This window comes from Plecotus auritus (genome assembly GCF_963455305.1).
Source record: "Plecotus auritus genome assembly, chromosome: 2".
Lineage (NCBI taxonomy): Eukaryota > Metazoa > Chordata > Mammalia > Chiroptera > Vespertilionidae > Plecotus > Plecotus auritus.
The window spans coordinates 229,399,583-229,414,623 of record NC_137771.1 but is presented as its reverse complement, the minus strand read 5'-3'; the positions used below and the strand labels follow the sequence as shown (position 1 = coordinate 229,414,623).

The 15,041-nt window shown below is 48.2% G+C and overlaps 2 protein-coding genes across 2 annotated transcripts; one reads left to right on the top strand and one right to left on the bottom strand.

Annotated features, from left to right (window-relative positions):
• Positions 1 to 3,652: 3,652 nt before the first annotated feature.
• On the top strand, positions 3,653 to 3,916 carry LOC308240705 (uncharacterized protein; the record flags this gene model as incomplete). The annotated part of the gene is made up of 1 exon (XM_080654041.1): positions 3,653 to 3,916. The coding sequence occupies one exon, from the start codon at positions 3,653 to 3,655 to the stop codon at positions 3,914 to 3,916; it is 264 nt and encodes an 87-aa protein (XP_080510167.1).
• A 2,558-nt stretch (positions 3,917 to 6,474) lies between these two features.
• On the bottom strand, positions 6,475 to 6,633 carry LOC308241352 (uncharacterized protein; the record flags this gene model as incomplete). Its single annotated transcript, XM_080654733.1, has 1 exon — positions 6,475 to 6,633. One exon carries the CDS (start codon positions 6,631 to 6,633, stop codon positions 6,475 to 6,477), a length of 159 nt encoding a protein of 52 aa, XP_080510859.1.
• Positions 6,634 to 15,041: the final 8,408 nt, after the last annotated feature.

Here is a 15,041-nt window from a genome sequence, read left to right as displayed (position 1 = left end):
CCAGCTAGTGCAGAAACTTTCTTTTTTATTTTCTAGTTTTATGATGATAATTAATCTGAAGTTAGAAATAATGCGCATGATTTCTGGCACATATAAGAGTAAAATCAATAACGTGCCGAGCAGAGGGAGGAGAGCGTGGACTGCTGTGAAGCCGGCATCCATGGCCGAGCGCTGTGTAAGAGCACCTGGCCGAAGCCGTACATTAACATGCCCCTGGCAGCCCTCGGCTGTGGTTGAACTCATCGCTGTTGGTCTACCTACTAAGCCAGTGGAGGGTGACTGTGAAACACCAACACAGAAATCCAGAAGGCAGGAAAAGAAGGCAAAGAAGAGGAGAGAACAAAGGTAGCGAGTGAAAACCACATAGCAAGAGAAAGACACGGCCATGACCATAATCACATTAAGCTGAAATGGTCTAGACCAGGGGTGGGCAAACTTTTTGACTCGAGGGCCACAATGGGTTCTTAAACTGGACCGGAGGGCCGGAACAAAAGCATGGATGGAGTGTTTGTGTGAACTAATATAAATTCAAAGTAAAGGAGCAGAGGGGAGAGCAAGAGAACCCTCCACTCTTTCGGCTCTGCGGGCCGGATAGAACAGCCGAACAGGCCGGATCCGGGCCGTAGTTTGCCCATGGCTGGTCTAGACACTACAATTAAAGGTATGACGCACATCTATGCTCTTTAAAAAAACCACAACAATTATTCAGACACAGACACGTTAGAAATCAACACATAAATACATATACCATACACACGAATTATTCATATATTACAAACACTGGCTTTACTGTAAGAAAGCTGGAGCGGCTATATTAGTATCCGACAAAGCAAGCCCCAAACACAAACGATACAAAAATTAAATCCGCGTGAAACATAAACTTGCGAATGAGTCTGACAGTAACAGCACGAAGAATGGCATGAAGGGAAGGGAGTTTTACATGAAATGGTATATTACTGGCAAAAAAGATGCATGTTATAATGTTTACAGCACTCATGACATGTGTTGTACCTAATAAGTGAATACAGAGACAATACATTGGAATTCCAAAAAAAATCCTATCAAATCTATAATAATAAAAGGGTAGTATGCTAATTAGACCAGACGTCTTCCGGATGTCATTCCGAACGTCCTTCCTGACCAAGCCGGGGCCAGAGGGAAGCAGCCTGGGTCCCGGGTGCCTGCAAACAGCTGGAGGAGGGAAGGCCGGGTCCCAGGTGCCAGAAGGAAGCCCAGGTCCCAGAGGGAAGCCGGTACCGGCAGCCGGGGAAGGAAGGCCTACTCCTGCACGAATTTTCATGCACCGGGCCTCTAGAAATTTAATAAGAGAAATACAGCAGGGAGGGGACAAGAGGTCAGAAAAGAGAAAACAAATAGCAAAATGGCATGGACGTCGATGCACCTGCGTCTCAAGTAAATTAAATGTGAAAGTCAAAACACGTCAACTCTCAGCAAGAGCCACATACGCTTCTGCACATACACGGGAGGTAAATACCCAGAGAGCTGGCGAGGGGGCTGCCCCGTCACACGCCCTGGGGCGAAGCCGTGTCACTGCTTCGTGAGGACAGAGAAGTGCCCTCCGGTGGCAACTCCCAATGGGCCTCAGTGATGGCTGCGTCCAAGGCTGGGAAGCAAGCCAGAAGCGTACCGGACGGAACGAGCAAACACCCGTCATTACAACTAGAGACCCCGGAGCTCCTGCCTGGGTCACGGATGGCGCTAAGGAGACCGGAAAGCACTCACGTCGTGAAAACAAACCCGGGTGGGAGCTGGCCTACGCCCTCCGCAGCCCACGGAGCCCGCGATGGCAGCGCCCGCTGTGCCCGGGGGCCCGCCAAGGCCTCCCAGACAGAGCGTCCGTCGGCTAGGAGAGACGTGCTAAGAAGTTAAACTCAACACGTTAAGAAGAATACGTGCCACATGATCTCACTCCTTTGGGGATAATGAAAAACATTATAAACTGATGAACAAAAAGATAGTTACAGAGGCAGTAAAGCATCAAACAGACTGTCTAATTACAGCGGTAAGGTTAGGGAGAGGTGGGGGAAATAAGAGATCAACTGAAGGACTTGTATGCATGCATATAAGAGTAACCAACGGATGCAAAACATTGGGGGGTGAGGGCATGTATGGGAGTGGGGTGGGGGGGGGGGGGCAATGGTAAGATATGTACACATATAATACCTTAATAAAAATTTGAAAAAATAAATAAATAAATAAATAAATAAAAATAAAAAGCACAATGCAACTATTTATTGACTGAATAATAATGTGCATGGACTGAATGATTCCTAATTCAAGTGTATTTAAAATCTTACATAACTTTTTAGTAATAAGGACACTATGATAAAATTAAATTTTTAGTAACTTGTATAAATGTATTACTGTATTTGCAAAGTCTTTATTCACTGGAAATAGCTTTAGCAATAAATATTTTAAAATTATAAAAAAAAAAAAAAAGAAGAAGAAGAATACGTGCCACTGACATTGAATCGGACAGCAAGAGCACAGAGGGGCTGGGAAAGGCCCCCCAGACAATCGTCGCCACCCAACAGGAAGCCCGAGGAAGTTGAAACGCACGTTGGAAAGGGTCCCACGGACACTTTTAAACATCCCAGAACGCGGGGACCGCACGGGAGCGGCGACGGTCGAGCGACTCATAGCTTTGCGCGCACGACACAGGAAAGAAGACAATATGCTTCATATGTGTCTACAGAAGTATACCCACAAGGACACACACAGGGAAAGCCAGCGCTGTGAATGAATAAAAATACATCTCACGTATGGGTTTGACTGTCTTAAGATCCCGTCTTCTCGTTGTAATTTCTCATCAAGGCAAACGAAATCAGGGCCAGGAGGGGGGCTGTGTGCTCACCCCTCCGACAACTAGGCGAGAGCTGATGACAATACGCATGATCTCCCAAACTGCGCTTATTCTGCACTTTCCTCTCCCTGCTGTGCCCCAGCCCACTCGCCATGTGACTCTAGGCCGGGACAAGAGTTACAGCTCTCTCACGTGCCCTGCCGTGTGCTCCGTGGTTGAGTATCATCCCGTGATTCCCCGTCAGGGCACATGCCCCCAGTTTGGGGCTCGATCCCCAGTAGGGGGCGTGCAGGAGGCAGCCGATCCATGTTACTCTCTCACATCGACGTTTCTCTCTCTCTCTCTCTTTCCCTCTCCCTTCCTCTCTCTCTAAAATCAATAAAAACATTTAAATAAAGATAAATGTAAATTCATCATTGAATAACACTGTCTCGTGGAGGGCAGTGCCGTCTGGGGAGGTCAAGGAGGAGAAGGGATTATTGAGCTCAAGAGCAGGTCAGTGAAAACCATTGAAATGCTTCCCGCCTGCGTGATGCCTGGTTCCAGGTGTTGAAGTGAATGTCTGTGATGGGAGAGTTTTGTGGGCGTCACTGTACCATCTGTGAGAGGTCCTCGGGTGGTTACAGCAGCCCTTCGTTAATGCCTCAAGGGCGGTCTCTAGTCTTGAAACAACAAACTCATTATATTAGTCATCTACCAGACAATGACATGAGCTCATGTTTGGGTCCCTCCCACCCTGAGGCCCATCAAAGGCTCCTGTAGGAGAGGGACCAGACTGAAGTCCCCTCCACCCCTTCTCCACCCAAGGACACCCTCACCCCCAGCACCATGTGTGGCTACTATGGGAACTACTACGGGGGCCGTGGCTATGGAGGCTGTGGCTATGGAGGCCTGGGCTGGGGCTGGGGCTCCTGCTGTGGCTGTGGCTTCCGTGGACTGGGCTGTGGCTATGGCTGTGGCTACGGCTACAGCTCCTGCTCTGTCTATAGATGTGGCTATGGCTGTGGCTACGGCTACGGCTCCCGCTCCCTCTGTGGCCGTGGCTGTGGCTGTTGCCGTGGCTATGGCTCTGGCTTTGGCTCCTACTATTGAGGAGGCCATGGGGCCAGCCCCTGCTCCTGCACCTCAGGACTCACCCACTTGGAACCCACGTGTCCTGTGTCCTTTCATGAGGTGGTGGCTCTCCTGCTTCAGGAAAATCTAGGGTGGTCTGGGGGTGACCTCCCATCCAACCCAGGAATCCCCTGCCTTCACCTCATGGACGTGGGGGGGAGTGAATCCACCTGCGACCCCAGGTCTGGCGTCATCGCGTCATGACGTCCCAGCAGCTGCCTTGGTGGCTCCACGCGGGAGCCTGTTTCTCTGTTGGCCCAATAAACTTGTCGACTCAAACAGCCGCCCTGGCTTCCATTTCCGCGGTTGGATGTCTCCAGTTTCTTACTGACGTTTTTTATTTCAGTTCCCAAGAAAGCAACTTATATTCTGTAAATTTCCGCTTCCTCCTCTGCTACCCAGGGAAGGATATCTGTTATTCCGGATAATTCTCAACCCTAGAGGCATGTTGTTCATCAATTAAGCATTGCCTGGCTCCTGAGAATGAAGAAAAATAGTAACTTCCCCAGTGTCCACGTAGCTCTCACAATAAAGGAATGTTGGCATACCCTCTACTTCTAGTCCTTCCTTAAAAATGTTTTCTGGCCTGGCGGCATGCCTCAGTGGTTGTCAACCTATGAACCAGGAGGTCCCAGTTTGATTCCCAGTCAGGGCACAGGCCCGGGTTTCAGGCTCCATCCCCAGTGGGGGCGTGCAGAAGGCAACCGATACATGGTTGTCTCTCATCACTGATGTCTCTCTCTCTGTGTGTCTCTCTCTGTGTCTCTCTCTCTCTGAAATCAATAGAAATATATTTTTAAAAGTATTTTATGAAAGAAAGAACCTGAGAATATTCTTATAATCGATCCCCCCAAGGTAGCAGTACATGGTAAGGCCGTCCGGCCTGCCTGGTGGACCTGGTACTATGTTTGTGGCTATTATTTATTTTAAAATTCTATAACCTGGTATTTTCTTTCTCCCCTGAGAGTGGTTTAGTTGAGAATTTACTTTTCAGGCCAAGGGGCCGTTCCATTATGTTTTGTTGGCAATTTCTGGCTTCGTCGCTCAGCAGTCAAAGAGGGTCTGTGCAGTGCCTCTGCTTTGGAAATGGACCGGTTTTTCTCTTGGTGACTCAGTATAGGCTCGCTCTTGTGCCTCGGCTGTGGAAGCTTCCGGGAAGGGTTCCTCTCTGCTGTCCGTGGGACATGGACATCTACGCGTGAGAGCTCCCTGCCTCCCTCTCCTGCTCTTCTGACCACACGTCTCCGTCTTCTTTCGTAATCTCTGAGCGTTCACATCTCCGCTGTCCCACTCTCCCCACCCCCCGCCCAGTGAGCACGAGTCTCACAGGAGGAAACCTCTGATTTTCCTGAGAAAGAGATCCTGATCGCCCTGGTGGTCCTTCAACTGGTGGAGGAAGACGCAGCGATAAAAGCCTCTCCTCCAGGTGCGGCCAGAACACATGGACTTGGTGCAGGTTAGAGTCTGGCCAGCCTCATACTTGCATCTCCGTTCAGACAGTAATGTGCATGAACCCCTCGTCAGGCTTACATACCCCGAATGCTGAAATGGGTTACCACCGTATGAGCCGACATGATGGATATCCATGTTGTCATGGCGGGTGTCATTATTAATGCGTACGAGGCGGCGTGCACTAAGAGAATGTACACAGGCAGCTTCCTGAACATCACCGAGGCTACTGGGACCAAGGACACGCGGCAGCCTTTACTTCGGAGCGGACTCGTGTTGGCGTGACGGCAGCCTCCCCAGGCCGCTCTCTAGTTGTGCAGGAGAGCTGGTCTCTTTCCAAAAGGCAGGCCGAGATGGACCCGCAGGAGGTCTCGCGGAAACAGACCACATCCTACATCTTCCTGTGACGACGTGTGAATGCTAGAGAGCTAGGCCATCTGTGCAGCCGCAGTCACAAGAGGAGTTCAAGAACATGTTGGCGACGGGTGGAAAGAAATAGCAATAATATGACATTTAGAAGGAAAGCGCACCTCTGACCGGAGGCACGTTTAAATACTTAGTACCAAGGAAGGGTGAAATGTTAAAGGAAGAAGAAGTGGTGAGGGGTGGGGTACCCCTTTGCCAGTGTCTTTAGTCCAACTTTGGACACACCACAGATGAGGCTTTGATGAAATCACACAGGTAATAGTAGCCCTTAGATCACAAAAGCCCTGGTTGAACATAACTCTTCAACCACACACCTCAGTCATCAGATAGCCAAAGGGTCAGCCATCTCGCACACACACACACACACACACACACACGCACACACACACACAATCTATGTAAATAAGTGCACATGAAAGTGTTATAAGTGTGCAAAACAGATAACCTTTAATGAACAGTGAAGGAGGACGTTTGCCAAAGGAAATGGTCACGATTGGTTGTATTCAATCACAAGGTCAAATGAATATTTTTATGTTATTGGAAAGGCAGGTAATTTCAATCAGAAAGGTTCTGATGTTACATGGCAGGCAAGATTTGCTTGTTATTGCTTGAACAGTCCTTCATTAGAGAATGTCTTGAGCAGATGAGCAATCTAGAATTTCTTAGAAGAATCCAGAAGACCAGTATCTTCCATAGAAGCATGGACGGTAGCGAGCATATCCATAGCCACATCCATAGCCACAGCCCAGGCCCCCGTAGCCATAGCCTAGGCCCCCGTAGCCACAGCCCAGGCCCCCGTAGTAGCTGTTGTAGAAGCTCATGGTGTGAGGAGAAGACTGAGGAGGAGAGCGGAGTCGATTCCCAGATTTGTAAGTTTCTGATCAGCGCGGGGCCTTATATACCAACTGAGTGGACGTGGGACCAACCACAGGCACTGTGGGATTCGTGTGGCAAACTCTTGGGCATTATAACCATCTCAAAAACTCCTCATAAACCAGGCCATCCAGGACAACCTCGCTGGGTGCCAAGATGCCTCTGACGAAATCACGTGCCTTCAGCGACAGATGCTTCTCCTGGTTGGGTGGCTTGTTTATTCCAACGTGACATCTAAACTCTGTTACTAGCTGCCAAGAGGTCCTAAAACCCAGGCTGGTTTCACCTCTGAAACTTCTTTTGTTCCTTTAACACCATCCTCCTTCCTCCCTGCATGTCCGCAGTCGTGGGAACAGTGTGGCTTCCGGGAGGTGCGTGAGGCCGGAAAGCGTGGAGAAGACATGATGGAAGACGCAGTGAAGACGTGGCGGGGCCCAGCCCCAAATGCTTGAATGATCAACGTGCACAGTTTTTCTGTGGAGCAAAGTGACCCACTTCGATCCGTACTTCACACATACGCGTATCCATCATGTTGTACACGATCAAAGGCCATGACAGAGTCTCTGAAGTTTAAACCCGTGGACCACGATTATACAGAAATAGAAGGATGTATTCTATTAGCACATCCGGCTGAAGCGTCTCCTCCAAAAACTACCAAAGCCTCACTGAGATCGAGGACCTCCTGCCATGACAAAACGAAGCAGGCACATCTCTTCGATATCCTTGCCCAGAAGGTAGACCCTCAACTTGGCTGTGAGAAAACGGGCAAACCCAAACGGAGGAACGTACTGCAAAACAGGTGGTGTTTGACATGGTCAGGAAGTTAAAGACACACTCGGAAATCCGCCCCCTACTGGGGAAGACAAAAGGGATTCCACAACCCAATGCCATGGGATCTTGGATTAGATCAGGGGTGGGCAAACTTTTTGACTCGAGGGCCACAATGGGTTCTTAAACTGGACCGGAGGGCCGGAACAAAAGCATGGATGGAGTGTTTGTGTGAACTAATATAAATTCAAAGTAAACATCATTACATAAAAGGGTACGGTCTTTTTTTTTTTTATTTCAATAGTTTTATTCATTTCAAACATTTTAACAAGAAGAATGTAAACACTAATTATTATAATTTGAAACTTCAAAAAATGGAGGAATCATAGCACAATAACATACCTTCTATTGAAGATGGCAAAGGCAAAATAAAATTGCCTAACAAAGGAAAGGTACAAAAGCCTTTCAAATTAAACTTAAATATAATAAAATAATTTAAAACTAAAACAAATAGAAAAGGACAAAATGTGTAAACAGTAAATTAAACATTTTCTTTAGTGCAACTTCCAAATTATGCCCGGGACGTAGATGTAGATGGCAATGTAGACTGGGTTGAAAGGTTTTTGGTCTTTAAAACATCCACTTCAGTGGGAACAGTGTTGTTGGTCTCCTTTTTAGCTAATGCTCTGATACTGTGCTCTCCAGGGGCGTGTCTCCCTACATCACCACGATAACGTGTCTCCGCATTCCCAGGGTGATGTCGGGGGACGAGTCCGCGGGCATTACAAGGAGCCTCTGGAAGATTGGGAGGTTGTTCCTTCTACTGAATGGGGGGATATAAATCCGGATATAAATCCACCCACTCAGAAGAAGGAGCTGCGGCCGTGTTTCCCGACGTTGCCATGTTAACACTGCTGCTGGTGAAGGAGCGGAGGGGAGAGCAAGAGAACCCTCTGCTCTTTCGGCTCCGCGGGCCGGATAGAACAACCAAATGGGCCGGATCCGGCCCGCGGGCCGTAGTTTGCCCACGGCTGGATTAGATCCTAGAAAAAATAAAATAAAATAAAGGGCACCAGTGACAGAAATGTGAACTCCGAGTAAAGTGTGAGGATCCTTAAGAAACTTATTCCTTAGAAGCTGATTTCTTAGTTCTGATCGTTGTACTTGGTTATGGAGATATTATCACAGGTGTAACTGGGTGAAGAGGATGTGCTAAAGTTCTACAATATGTCTAGACATTGGGTAATTAAAATCATTTCAAAATAAGAAAGTTTGGGAGGAGAATTTAAAATGCTGCTTGTAGCATGGAAGCATACACTTGGCAGCCAGCTGATCCTATGAACCAATCCCACTGCAATCAATTTAATTTTAAAAAAATGAATGAAAATAACAATGCTACTTGATTGCATTGTTTGGGTCATTTGTTAGTTCTTTTGTACATGAAACTTCGAAGACTCAGTTGTCTGTCAGACATTGTCCTGAGTGTCGGGACATAGCCGGCAGGGCGCGGGGGGCGGGGGGGGGGGGGGGGCGTGCCGACAGGACCCCATAGTCCTGGCGCTTCCGTTCTGGATGGAGCGAGGGCAGGACATGAAGGCAGACCCTGGAGGACAAGCTTAGATGCAAACAGAGACGAACTGGCCACAGCCACGCAGCCCAGGCAGTCCATCTAAAGGGGTGTGAGCAGAAACCGTGAGAGGGGCCGGCAGCTGGCCAGGCACCCTCTCAACTGGGATCCAAATCCGAGGAGGAGAAAAGAGAAAGGCAACGGCGGAGAAGCCACCGATGACGCTGGAATGAAAGCGAAGGCGCGTGGCAGGAGGAAGGTGGTGGCCGGAGGGCCTCCGGGAAGGAGGAGAGAAGCTGGGGGATCTGCAGGCCACCGGGGGCCTCTGGCCCTGGCCAGGGCAGGTCCCGCTGGGCATGTCAGTAGAGTGTGGGGACCGAGGGCCAGAAGGGGAGGAAGGCGAGACCCGCAAGGAGAAACCACCGCGGAGATGCCCGCGAGGCTTTGCGGTGACCCAGAGGAAGGACATTGGCGGAGACGACAGAGGAGGCCGCAGCACTAACTGGTCCTTCTTGATGACGGATCCACTGAACTAGAGACTGGAGCTCAGAAAGCCACAGAGGAAGGGGTTTAGGGCACACCAGGGGGTGCGATGCTCTCACTGCTGCGATTAGAAAGAGCAACTCGGCTCTTACGAAGAATCCAGTTACGTCAAGGAAGTCAATCCATGGAGCAGTCTCCTAGTAAATGTTATGATTAGGGGCACCACATTCCACAAAAATAACCACGTCTTTTATAGCTACTTTGATCAAATACCAAGAAAAAAATCCACATTAATTACAGTTTCCTTTATGAATTGCCCTACGCTGTTAGTCACAGCAATTTCAGATGACGTTCTAAGAGCCTGGCCTGGGGGAAGACTGATCATGGCGTTATTTAAATTAATTAAATTCCTACGGGAACCTCATCCTATGTTATTACTCCTTTACTGACTCTGAAGGATGATGGTTGAGGCTACTTGTAATTTCTGCAGGGGAATTTGAAAACGATATGCTGAGATGTCCACTATTCCTAACATCTCAGCCCAGGAGATGGTGACTAAAAGAGCACAATGATGTGTCTATTTTACCAACGTGAACCTCTCAAAACACACCCATGGAGAGAACATTCAGAAACACCCAGGGATGAGTAGGCGAGTGTATTTCATCAGATCCTTAGTATTAAAACATTCTGTCTTATTAAGGGGAATTTTTTTACCCATTAGATGTACTATCCAGACAGGTGAACTGGGAAATGATTTAAAAATCGTGCCTTCATTCTTTTTTTTTTTTTTTTTTTTTAGTATATTTTATTGATTTTTTACAGAAAGGAAGGGAGAGGGATAGAGAGTTAGAAACATCGATGAGAGAGAAACATCGATCAGCTGCCTCCTGCACACCTCCCACTGGGGATGTGCCCGCAACCAAGGTACATGCCCTTGACCAGAATCGAACCCAGGACCCTTCAGTCCGCAGGCCAACGCTCTATCCACTGAGCCAAACCAGCTAGGGCGTGCCTTCATTCTTATGACCTTCAGTATTCTGAACTCTCTGTGCCTGCCTAAGGCTATGAGTAGATACATAAAAAACATTTTGACTCCAAATATGAGAATGACAGAAATCTACTGATAGGTTATACTGGAATGTTTAAGGACACCACCTCCCCACATTCATTCTCTTAAAGAAGCAAAAGTACATTTTTTTATCTCTAATTTGAAACCATTCTCATTTTTCCAGTGCTGCCCAGAGGGAGGGGCTAAGACAATAATTGGAATAAAGACATGAATGATGTTGGGGCTGTGAGGTTACAAAGAATGAAGACTGGATATCTTGATAAAGGAGGAGACCTGATAGATTGATAGACATGGATATCTGATGGTAAGACTACGGGAGAATCCTATATAATAAAGAGGTAATATGCAAATTGACCATCACTCCAACACACAAGATAGCCGCCCCCATGTGGTCAAAGATGGCCGCCACAAGATGGCCTGCAGGGGAGGACTAGTTGGGGGTGACCAGGCCTGCAGGGGAGGGCAGTTATGGGCGACCAGACTGGCAAGAGAGGGAAGTTAGGGGTGACCAGGCCAGCAGGGGAGGGCAGTTAGGGGCGACCAGGCTGGCAAGGGAGGGAAGTTAGGGGTGACCAGGCCAGCAGGGGAGGGCAGTTGGGGTCAACCAGGCCTGCAGGGGAGGGAAGTTAGAGGCAATCAGGCTGGCAGGGGAGCAGTTAGGCGTCGATCAGGCTGGCAGGGGAGTGGTTAAGGGGTGATCAGGCTGGCAGGACAGAAGCAGTTAGGGGCAATCAGGCAGGCAGGCAGGCGAGCAGTTGGGAGCCAGCAGTCCTGGATTGTGAGAGGAATCCCAGATTGGAGAGGGTGCAGGCTGGGCTGAGGGACACACACACACACCCCATGCATGAATTTCATGCACCGGGCCTCTAGTTACTTATAATTCGAATGTTATTGAGAACGCTAACTCATTTGCATAACTGTATATTCAATTCAGAGGGAAGATAGCAGAGCCATGTCATCCCAGGAATAACATCTGCATTCCAGTCCTTCAGTGGAAATAGACATACAGGAGATCAGGGTCATGAGCTCAAGTAGAAACGCAGAATGCGTCTTGCCCAGACCTGGTTTTTTTGAAAACTTTATCTGGTTGGATTTTTATCACCTCTTGGGGATGGAAGATACACTGTGGTATCAGTAGAGAAAAAGGAACAGAATCCCTGAGGAAGATAATTCATTTAGATCAAGAGAAGAAACATTCATGACTCAAAAATAGTGCTACTCCTGTCAAATGTTAAAAAAAAAAAAAAAAAGGTAGTGAAACTAACTGAGGCCAAAAGCAGTAAGAGTGAGATCAACAAATGAATTCGCCCCTGAGATAACGATGGCACAGGAGGGCGAGGAAAGGCACCGGGGCAGGCGGGCCCCTGGGGGGGTCCCCGCTCCTTTGAGCCCTGAGCGGGCAAACCACGACCTGAGCACCCAGAGGCTGTTCACGGCTGAGAACCAACCAGCTAATAGCCAGTGGCCTGGGCCACGTGCCAGGTCCCCACCCTGAGCACATGAAAGGCTCCTGTAGGAGAGGGGTCCAGACTGAGTCCCCCCCAGCCCTTCTCCACCCAAGGACACCTCACCCCCAGCTCCATGTGTGGCTACTACGGGAACTACTATGGGGGCCGCGGCTACGAAGGCCTGGGCTGGGGCTGGGGCTGTGGCTGTGGCTATGGTTACGGCTCCAGTTCTCTCTATGCCTGTGGCTATGGATGTGGCCGTGGCTATGGCTCTGGCTTTGGCTACTACTATTGAGGACACGTGGGAGACTCATCCGCCCACCTGAACGTTGGAGTTCACCAGTCTGAAGCCACATGCCCTGGGCCCTATAGAAGGCGTGCCCTCCAGCGCCCTCTGAGTCTGACACCCCACCTTTCCTTCCTGAGTCTGACTCATGATGGGGTCCTGGGAAGTTCATCCTGAGGGTCCCAGGAGGTCTCTCGGGGAACGATGTCATCACAGGACCTGCCCTTGACCTCCATGTAGGACTCACTTCTCCGTTTTCCTAATAAAGCTGTTCAACCTGAAATACTATGCCTGCGATACTTTCATATAAAGTCGTGTCTCATTTTGTGTTTTCCCTGACTGAGTTAAGGAAACAATGGCCTACTTAGGGACTATCTTCTTTCAATGTTTCCACTTCAGTTGCTCTATCAAATCCTTGCTGTGTGACACGAGGAAGAGATAGCCTCATCGCCCTCGCTTTCTGCTCTGGGGGAGCAGCGATGCCATGGGCTGTGCTGGGCTAGGGTTAGGGTTAGGGCTAGGGTTAGGGTTAGGGCTAGGGTTAGGGCTAGGGTTAGGGCTGGGGATAGGGCTAGGGTTAGGGCTAGGGTTAGGGCTAGGGCTAGGGCTAAGGTTAGGGTTAGGGTTAGGGTTAGGGTTAGGGTTAGGGCTAGGGCTAAGGTTAGGGTTAGGGCTAGGGTTAGGGTTAGGGCTAGGGTTAGGGTTAGGGTTAGGGTTAGGGTTAGGGCTAGGGCTAAGGTTAGGGTTAGGGTTAGGGCTAGGGTTAGTGTTAGGGTTAGGGTTAGGGCTAGGGTTAGGGTTAGGGTTAAGGTTAAGGCTAGGGCTAGGGTTAGGGATAGGATTTAAGGTTAGGGTTAGGTTTAGGGTTAGGGTTAGGGTTAGGGTTAGGGTTAGGGTTAGGGTTAGGGCTAGGGTTACGGTAAGGATTAGCATTTAAGGTTAAGGTTAGGGTTAGGGTTAGGGTTAGGGTTAGGGTTAGGGCCAGGGTTAAGGTAGTGTTGGGGTTAGCTTTAGGGCTAGGGTAAGGTTTAGGTTTTGGTTTTTGGATTAAGTTTGGGGTTAGGGGTAGGGGTAGGTGTTGGGAAAGCATTAGGATTAGGGTTAGGGTAGCACTAGGGTTAGCGTTAAGGTTAGGATTTAGGGTTAGTGTTAGGGTTAGGGTTATGGCTAGGGCTATGGCTAGGGCTAGAGTTAGGGTTAGGATTTAAGGTTATGGTTAAGGTTAGGGTTAGGGTTAGGGTTAAGGTTAGGGTTAGGGTTAGGGATAAAGGAGGGAATGTTTGTCCGTTCAGTTGAACATCACCGCTAAACACTAATTACACACAGTCCTTTTCCACCCTACACTTCAGCTGTTTGAAATCGTTTAGAAGATTAACAATCTGAAAAGTAATTCCCTAATTCGGATCTTCAGGGCATATTTCCACTGCTGCCCAAGGTAAGAGGCTGAGGAGGTTAAAGCTGCGCACCCTCCACTATCTTTTTGTGCCTTGAAGTTGTGTGATATTTGATGTGACACCTTTCTAACGGTCATCACAGATTTAGGTGTTGGAGGCATTTGCTGTCATTCTATACTCTTGTCTCTTTTCTGTGTTTGGTGCATGTCAGTCATTTGCTTTCCCACTCATTTTCTGTGAGTAATGGGTCTCTAAACTTGGATTTATCTCCCCTGCTACGGGGTTCCTGGCTCTTAGGTTGGCCCCGAAGGAGTGTGTTAGAGTCAGACAATGGCCTGTCCCATTCTAGTCCACTGGTCAGAGGCAGGAAGGAAATAAAGCTCAAGAAGAAACTAGGATCCCAGGAAGGTCATAGCGCAGAAGAAAGAGTTCCTTGTCTTCACAGTCAATCTTTTTTGTAGACTTGGCTTCTCTCCTTGCTTTACTCATGAAACTTCTCATTTTCCACTTGATATTGTGACAAAATTGAATGGTCTTTGTCTATCTCAACAAACAGATTGTTAAGGCTACTTCTCTTACTCAGTGGGTCGCACGAGTAGAACAAAATAAATCAGATAATAACTCAAATTAGATAACAGTTAATTATAAACTCACAAGGCAATATTTTTGGTGATTACAAATTTCCAAAATCAGCCCCTTACCCATGTGTTAATGTGAGAACAATTGGTTGATGTGCTGAGCCCCCCTAATGTGTCCAACTTGAAGGTCAATGCCACCACTAACAGCCCCAAACAAACATCTTAGTTTGTACTTATACTGGCTTGTTCACATCTTTAAAGTCTTCAGATTGTGAATTACTCCACCTGGACCTGGAAAACACAGGTTCTTCTACACTGAACCCTATTCCACTGTTGGGTCTCTTTTCTTGTAATGAAAACTTTAGACCCCAACTATTCACTCTATTTACTCTATTCGGTCTTTGAAACAGGAATCACCTAAATTTAGGCATTGAAGAAGTGACTCATTGCAGATTTCAGTACCCCCAAAGCAATATCTGCCTAGATATGAATTGATTTCTCCTAGAATTTCATATTGAAAAATGTCAAATCCACAATGTCAGGAAAAGAGTGTAGTGAGCACCTGAATGCTGTTCACCTCGATTTGGCAAATGTTAATATTTGCGAGTTTCATTTTCTCTCTCTGTATCTCCACCTCCACCCACCACACACACACACACACACACACACACACAAACACACACATGCTCGCACACACACCACTGTCAAACCATTGGAAACTATTCTGTAGACTTCATGACACTATTATCAAGTGAACAGGGAT